Consider the following 8,835-nt stretch of genomic DNA (forward strand, 5'->3'; position numbering starts at 1 on the left):
TTTATTAAAGTCCAGAGCAGTGGAGACTCCAAATTTTCATCTTATCACAGACACCACCTTCACCAAAAAAATATACTATTCCCAGAAAAACCACGTCTTGGTTCAGTTTCACGACTGACGTTCTCCAGCCGGAGTGTCTGTTCACCGTGCAGTGGAGAGATGTGGATTTCTCCCGCCCTGCAGGTTTTAGTGACGGAAATCGATTTGATGGCTTGCACGTAAGCCGAGCAACAGCAGGTGCATCTGTCCAAACCATGTAAATATTCTCTTCCTGTGCTCATAGACAAAAATACCCCAAAATATGACATGCCGTGGGTGACACCGGACTCCCTGACACCGGGTGAGACAGAGGGTCTTCCTGCCCAGTGAAGGGTTGCTGATGCTGCGGCAGTCAGGCGTGAAATAGCTGGACACTAAACATTTGGCCTCGGTGTGCTCCCGCCCCGAGGAAATTCAACCAGCCGGTGTTAAATAACAGATAAAATAGTTGGATCCGATTATGATCTCCACTGGAAAATATATTATTTATCTCAGAGGAGCTGGCAAAAAGATTGTGCTGTCAGATTCATGGCCGAAGTCACTGCAAAGGACAATCCCATCGAAACTCCAGTAGCACATCACTTACAGGCTCTTACAGTGTTCAGTGTGGAGACAAACACACTCCACGCACTACGAATGAAGAGCTTTTCTGATTCTGCTTCATTGGCCAAGTATGAGTCTGGTTTTTCATTGCATACATGGAAATAGACACGCGGCTGAAACAAGGACAACAACCAGGTGCAGGAGACGTTCAGTGTCACGGGGTCATCGCACATGGATCCTTCCTGACACCATGTGACTGATGGTCAGTGTTCACAGGGGAGAGACTCCCACACACACACACACACACACACTCACACACATTTTTGCTGTTAAGGCTTTCATTTTGTCTCAACTGTCAATCAAGGAGTCTCAGACCCCCTGAGACTCCCCCTCCCCGTAAGACAGAACAGGAGCAACGCGATGAATGGGCTACCAGCACAGGATCAGACGGCATATCTGATGCAAAGTGCAGATCAGTACGCATCAGTAGCACTGAGCAGCAGCTGCTCCTGTACCGCGCCGGACATTCCTCTCGCGGGCCGCGGTTTATCAGCAAGACAAGCTGCCACGATGCTCGACCTTTAACGAAAGTGTGACTTCACGCTGTGTCGTAAATGTCACGGAGACGCCCCTCAGCGGCTCGGGCTGCGGCAGTGTGGGAGGTGAAAGGCTGTTTAGCTCGCTGTCACAAAAGGAATTCATAAAACCAGGAATAGATCCAGAGCAGAATACGCAGGGAAACAGCTCGGTTTCATGCCTCATTTTTTCAGTGTTTTGTGTTTTACTGAAACTCGCTGAGCTTCAGATGTAGAGCTTGTTCAATTGTATTCTTGTATTTTTAGCACCCTCCAAATTATCCATTGCATTTATACCACAACTAGAAATTATTGTAATATAATTATGAACAGGTATAGTGCTCAGTACACACACTCTGGGAAACGCTTCATGTAACCAATGATAAGGTTGAAGCGAGGATGTGACACAGGAATGGCAACTAATGACATCATAGCTTGCACATTGGTAACGTTTAAAAGTTTTTAAAACCGGAAAAAACGTTTCAAAGTGCATTAGTTAAGCTCTACGTTGACAAGTGGAGGCTTGTTAACGTTTTATTTCAGATATATTAGTCGTTTTCCAGCCAACAGTGTCACCTGTGCAGGTTGGTCGCTTCAAGAACCAGCCATTGGCCGTTCTTTAGCATTTGTTGCGTTTGGGAAAATGTCCCAGAGATGAATTGAGTCTGAGGTTTTACCAAAGTGATGATTTCTCTGAGGAGCCGGTAAGAAAATAACAAAAACCCATTATATAAAAAAAAACTTCTTTCTAAAAGTTCTCATAACTCACAGAACAACAACAACCTCCGGAGAAAACAATTTTTTTTTGTTTGCTTCTTTTTTTCCACTTGAGCGTACAAACTGCTTTAATGGTTTTTGTAATGAGAGGAGAAGAGGGCCGGAAAGAGAAGGAACCGGGACAATTACTGCTTTATTGATCAAAAGCTAATGAAAAAGTACAGCCTGTTCCCTCATCTTTTTACTCCCTGAAGTACATGCCTTTATTCCCTTAACTCGTAAATGGTTCCATCTAACACACACACACACATACACATATACACACACACTCACACACACATACAGCAAAGTGCAAGATCTAACAAGTCCACGTGGCTCATACCCTTTTTTAAAGTGAATTTGATGTGGTTGCATATTTTGCACTGATGAGACTGCACACAGATCTGTGCTCTTTCCCCTCCGGAGGAAGCTGTGTGTTTGAGTGTCTTACATTAGTGGTTCAGATCCTTCACGTATACCACGCTGTGAAAATACTCCACAACAAGTAAAAAAAATCTTACTGCAGTAAAAGTATATGTGCAGAATTAGCAAAATATACTAAAACTATGAAGTCCTCTTTGTGCAGTGAAATGTTCCATGTCAGAGTTTTATTATTAAATATTATGTTTTCGGGTTCATGTTCCTGCTGCCTTCATGTTTATGTTGCAGTGTACTGCTGTCGATGTTTCAGGTCCTTTACATACTCTTGGCTATTTAATTATCATCATATGTTCTCTTTTAAAAGTCTCATGAGTCCAGAGAAGCAGCCCTGTTTTCAGCTGTGTGACGATGCACATTTTCAAAGAGTGCATTTAGTTTAGAAGCTGGAGAGTTTTTTCAATACACAAAAGACACACTTCATCTTTGAGTTTATTACAAGCATTCAAATTTGAAGCCGGCCTTTTTTTTTTTACATAGCAGTAAGGGGAATGAAATATTAAAATGTGAAAAGTAAAGCTAGCTGATAAATATGTAATATAGCGCAGTAGAAAGATTGCCTCTGAGATGCAGTGGTAGCAGAAGTGTAAAGTTAAAGTTGCAACACCTGCAACTTGTACTTGACGACACTACCTCAACCCAAAGTAAACGTACGTGGCCGCGACTGTAGTCACATGTTCAGTGGGTCTCTGGTGCAGAACGTCTCTGCTTGTGTCTCACAGGCTGGAGGGAACAGAGGACAAGTTCAGGAACAGGGAGAGTCGTCACGAGGATCTGCAGGTCATCGCTGAGCTGAAGGACATGGTCTCTGAGAGGGAATCTCTCGTCAAGAAACTGGTGGTAGGTAACGGCCGACGAGGTCGTGCGTATACGCTGCAGGAGGACGTGTGGCGAGAGGGGCCCGCAAACTGCTGCTGATTTTGAGCCTTCAGATTTAGTTTGTACACGACTCCTCGTCACCGTCTCTAGAGTTTTCCTGTCGGCTCACGGGTCTTTTCTTTTCACCTCCTGCAGGACGATAAGAAGTTCTACCAGCTGGAGCTGGTCAACAGGGAGACCAACTTCAACAAAGTGTTCAACGCCAGCCCTAACGTAGGAGTCATCAACCCGCTCATTAAGGTAGGCCCTGCTGTCCTGTAACACACCACACACACCACACCCACACACACACACACACACACACACACACACACACACAGGGGCCCTCTCATGAGCCTGCTTTATCTCAGCACATGGCAAAGATGATATCCACTCCATCTCATTTCATATCCATCAGTGCCGATCGATCAGAAGGACAATCGTTTTTACAACCTGTGCTGTTGCATTGTGACAACCGTAGTAATTTACCAGCATTATTCGAAGCGCTGTAACAAATGAGACCATTTTGAGGCGACTGTCTGGCTTTTCCTGAGGGGTTTTATTCCCAACAACATGAAGGAAAGTTGTTTTACAGCAAAAGACGCAATGATGGTGTAACAGCGGACGTGTACGACAAACTGCAGATGATAAAAGGGTGAAAATCAATTTTAACAAGTTTATTTTTTTCCGGCGCAAACAAAGGACGCCAAGGACGATGAAAGGGGACAGAAAGCAAAGGATTAATAGAAAATGTGGTGTTTTTTTTCAGCACCGCAGGTATGAAAAGGAGGCCAACAGTGGAGCCTCCCAAGGTCTCATTTCTTCACAGCAATTAAACTCAGGTGTCTCAGTTCAAGAAGCTTTTTCTTTTTTTTTTTTAAAGTGAAGTGGAAGTGAATCTCTCAAAGTTAAATCACCCAAATTGTGTGTTCATGCAGGATCCCATCGCTCTTAATGATAGCAATATGTTTTCAGGGCTTTTAACGCTCCCAGTGCTGCTGGAGAACATCGTATCTCACTGTTGAATGGTCCCCATCGCATGATCAGTATATAACTGTTGACACCATCTCTGGGGTTTTCTATAACTTCCAGTATTTTTGTTCCTGTCACATGTATTCCCCCCCCCCCTCCCCTTCACATATCTGTATATGTGTATGTTGTGTGTTCACCGTTTTTTCCACCCGATTCGATTGTTCTCTCTGACTTTTTTTCCTCCAGCTCTCCTTTGCTTTCCAAGCCATTTGTTAGTGTGAGATGTTTTCTGCTTCGACACATCTCTTCTCATCTGAACTTCCATTCTGCTCAGAGCGAGTGCTGCTTTTAAGACTGAGCGGTGCCGGTCTTCAGATTGATCCATTCACTCTGCTTTCGATCAAGCTTTAAGTAGGATCGAGTTAGCACGCTGCTCTTTTCCTGTCTCTCTCACTAGATGGACTGTTTTGACCTCCGGGGCTCTCCCTGTACTCCATTTCCCCTCCATTTCTTCTTATCTTTTCCTCTTATTTTCTTTCCAACTTCCCTGTTGCTCCCTTTTTTGACCCCCGTGCCCCCTCCTTTTCTTTTTTTTGTCTGTGTAGCAAAAGAAAAAGAATGAGAAAACAGCAGCCAGCAGATTCAGCAGCTCTCCTAATGTCAGGGCTCTGGAGGCAGCAGGTATGGGCGTGGGCGTGGCAGGTTCAGGAAGTGGGCAGCCCCCACTCGCCCCACCCCCGCCCCCAGCCCAGCCCAACCGCCTAGAGCCCCTCCCCAACTCCCCCCTCCACCACCTTGAACTCAACTCCAACAAACCTCTTCCCCCGCCGACCCCTCCCACCGAACCCAAGAAATTCATGAGGTGAGACCTTTTCAGCCCCGACGGGCAGCAGCTGGTCAATCCACGCATCAATCATCCAATCACAGGCCGCAGTTTAATTCGGAAACTCTGCTGGTTAAAGTGGTTAAAGCACTTTTCATTAGTTGACTCATAGCCGGAGTCAAACGTTGAATGTAGAAGCTGTACTTTAAAGCCTAAGAAAAACCAGAACTCCTGAAGGAAACAGTGGGACAATAACTAGTGTTTTACATTTCCATCCTTTCCTGCCAAGTCAAGCCTTTTCATAAACCATGAGGAGCATGAAACCATTGTCATCACAAGCTGCAGGGTGTAAAACAGAAGCTATCAAAGCGCTCTAATGTTTGTACCCTTTCGCTAACCACCAGCTCCTTAACTTACTGTCGCTGTGCCCAATTTCAGCAAGCGTTAGACAAACAAACGCAGCCTCGATTTTGGCGCCTTAACTGCTGCCTGTGGTCGGCAGACTTGATCAGCGAGCTAACTAAGCTAACGTTAGCACGATGAGTTGGTTGAAAACAGTCATCTCCAGCTGACTTTATATGATTTCTTTTCAAACAAAACATGTGAAAGGATCTTTAGTACGCACTTGATGGTGACACTCAAGACGTTGTGCTAACAGATTGAGGCTAAAGCTAACATGTCCGAAGCAAAAGTGGTTACAGTCTGTAACTGGTTATCCCTACTATTGTAGGTAAGATCAGGCTGTATTCGGCTTAAAATAAATGGACATATATCAAAATAAGTCATGATTACGCTACTGTAGTTAGTAAGCTAGTTAGCATGCTAACAGTTGCATCTCACGGTAGAACACAAAATGTAATGCGTTATTTACACTTTTACTTAGTTTTTTTGTGAAAAGACCAGCTTCCAAAAACACTTAACATAAGATACTTATCCTGTTTTTCTTCTCTGAACTATGATTGGATGATTGGAAATGAAGCAAGCTGCATTTTCCTGCAGCGCATTTACACTGAGAGACATCGGCAGCATCACAAGACTTTTTAATTAAAGGGATGAATACATTGAGAAAGCACATAAGCGCAGGAGTCCCGACCGAAGCTTCAAAGAATGGCCTTGGAATGCAAAAGGGGCATGTTTTTTATTTTTGGTCCTTTCCACGTTGTCCGTCAGTCTGAACATGTTTACTGTGTGCATGCCAACAGGTTTCTTTTTTGTTTGTTTTTTTGTTCGGGAAGTTTGAAAACTTGCTGTTGGTATCTGTTGTGGCTTTTTGTTGAGTATTGTGTCATTTTGCGATTCTTCATCCTCTCATCTTCATTTAAATTTCAGCATGCACTTTTTTTTCCTCCTCAACTCGGGATGGGATTTTGTACAGAGTGAATAAAACTATTTTGCTACGCGAGTTCATAATGAAGTAGGTATTGTCTTCTGCCATCGTGGACCGTCCCCCTCTGTGTGTGGTGGTGTTTTATTTTTGAAAACAGCGTCACTTCTGGACTCTCCGGTCTGGTCGCTGTGGTGTGAACTCATACGATGAAGAATTATGTAACATGCTTCTCACATGGATACATACATGCAGTATGCGCATCGCATGTCCTCAAATGTGTTTTCAAAGCGCTGGTATCTATTGTGTGTGTGTGTGTGTGTGTGTGTGTGTGTGTGTGTGTGTGTGTGTGTGTGTGTGTGTGTGTGTGTGTGTGAGAGAGAGAGCATGTTTTGGCTTTCTCCAATCTATCTCTCTGCATGTTTTAGGTGCTGTTCATGTACAGAATGAGATGTGGTGGCTGCTTTGCAAAAGCTTTGGGACAAACCTGTTATTATGGGAAGGCAGCAGCGCGCACACACACACACACACACTCACACAAACAGACACACACTGCTGTGTTGAGCCAAGAGATGACAGTATGAGGTCAGATATTATAGATCTGCTTTGAGATGTTTTTTGACTCCATTAAACATGTCGTCTCTCTTCGCCCTCCTCACTCTTTGTTCTTGACAAACACTTGCAGTTGATCTCTCCACCCGACTGCAACGCAGGGCGGCAATTTATAAATCTGACCCCTTTAAATCGTCGGGTCCTTTACATATTTATAGCTTGAAGAGACTTTTATGAGACAACAAACCTCCTCGAACAAGACGTTAACGTGAATCCAAATAGGAATATTCCAGTGGAGGTGTCAAGTACTTTCAAATCCAAAGGCTCGAGTCATGTGACTGCAGGGCACACCTCTGCTGAATAGTGATCCAAACGACTGTGAAATGAGTATTTAGAAGGACTGGTGCTTTAACACATTGATTTCATGAGCAGAAATCTATGTTGCTGTTTAGTTTTTTGTCCTGGGACATACACAAATATCCAAACGCTGCACGTAGAGCTCAATTTATCCCACACTTAGTCTATTAGGGTTAATGAGAACATCATTATAGCGAGATGTGGGGAGGAAAGCAATGTAGGCAGACTGTCCCAGCACTGTGTGTTTCCCTTTTATTGTGGTCAGCGTGGTTTACACGAACATGGTCCCTGCAGTCATCACCAGTGCTCCTGCTGGTATCCCCAGCCGAGGGTTCGTTTTGTGCTCATTTAAACTCTCATATAAATATATTAAATGATAGAAAAGCCTGCGGAGACATCCTAACTTAAAAGTCGGCTTTAAACTCCAACTGAAACTAGAACATAGTGTCAACGTGCTGTTTAAAATGTAGCGTTAATATTAGTTTTTTGAATATTAAAAGCAAGAAAGGGCTCCTTTGGGAAACATCGTGTCTGTGTTTGATTGACAGCAGGCGTGACACGGCGGGGACCCGAGAGACAAACCGAGCCAACGGCCGTGTTGTTAGGCGTCCAACCAGCTGACGTGGCGCGAAGTGACGTGCCGCAGCTCGAGCAGCCGGCGAGCAGCCAGCGAGCCATCCAGCCGGCGCGCGGTTGTCCCCGGCGGAGGCTTCACTGGTGGCTCGTTGGGCTAACTTGGGTTGTTGTGTGGCTCGGCGTGACCTCTACCTGAGACGGGGCGCTGACCTTCACTACTTTGCGCGACATTTGATTGGCTGTATCAAAACCAGGTCTCTCCATCTACGTCAATAGAAGGCGGAGCGGTGTTCCACCCAATTTCTGCAAAACCTTGAATTGGATGTGATGTCATTTGCGGCGAGGATGGGAATCCTGTGGCAGACAAAGAGCACGCAGTTTGATTTCAGTTGGAATTTGAATGCTGCACTGTTATTGATATGACGTGGCAATCCATGGGTTTTATGTGGAGAGGATGCTCAGGATGATACGAAGATAGCTTCTTTTTTTCTGTTGTGCCAGACAGACATGTGTGATGATAGTAATCATCCCTCTCATCTTATTGCTTCTTCGTCCCTGATTCACCACCTCATCCTCTGCCAATCTCTTTCCACGTCCTCTCCATCACATTTCCTTCCCCGTGCGACCCAATTCAACTTCAAAACATCCCCGCTCGCAATTTAATTCGCTCCCTCTCTCTTTTTCCATTGCCCAGCGACCTAAGTTTATATATTAAACAAAATCATATTTGATTGATAAAGATATTTGTTTTACTAAAAGCCCGCACACAGCAGATAACATGAATGCTCTTCCTCATGTCTGTTTTGTCTTAATAGTGTTGTGGTTGTAGTTTTTTATCATAGACATCTTATTTCATGCACTTGTTTGTACCTTTATATTTTTTCAGGGAACAGTTTAATCGTTTTGTCACGGCCCAACTCGCCCTCACGATCAATGAGGTTTCATCTGACCTTGCTCTGACCTCTTGACCACTTCCTGTTGTCTCTGACAACGTAAGTTGGCGGCATTGAGAGGCAGATCAC

General features: G+C 44.5%; 1 protein-coding gene across 7 annotated transcripts in view; it reads left to right on the top strand.

Moving 5' to 3' along the window:
• Nucleotides 1-8,835, top strand: part of fam184ab (family with sequence similarity 184 member Ab) — a 122,454-nt gene that overhangs the window by 111,180 nt on the left and 2,439 nt on the right. For 2 of the 7 annotated variants that reach the window (XM_068576549.1, XM_068576550.1), the window contains exons 19-21: nucleotides 3,074-3,191; nucleotides 3,366-3,470; nucleotides 4,787-5,043. In XM_068576549.1, coding sequence (XP_068432650.1) covers nucleotides 3,074-3,191; nucleotides 3,366-3,470; nucleotides 4,787-5,043 — 480 coding nt within the window. The other 5 variants (XM_068576552.1, XM_068576551.1, XM_068576553.1 and 2 more) reach the window with 5 other exon arrangements.

This window comes from Clinocottus analis, unplaced genomic scaffold (assembly GCF_023055335.1).
Source record: "Clinocottus analis isolate CAN_PGR_092001 unplaced genomic scaffold, fCliAna1.0.p SCAF_15, whole genome shotgun sequence".
In the NCBI taxonomy this organism is placed as follows: Eukaryota; Metazoa; Chordata; class Actinopteri; order Perciformes; family Cottidae; genus Clinocottus; species Clinocottus analis.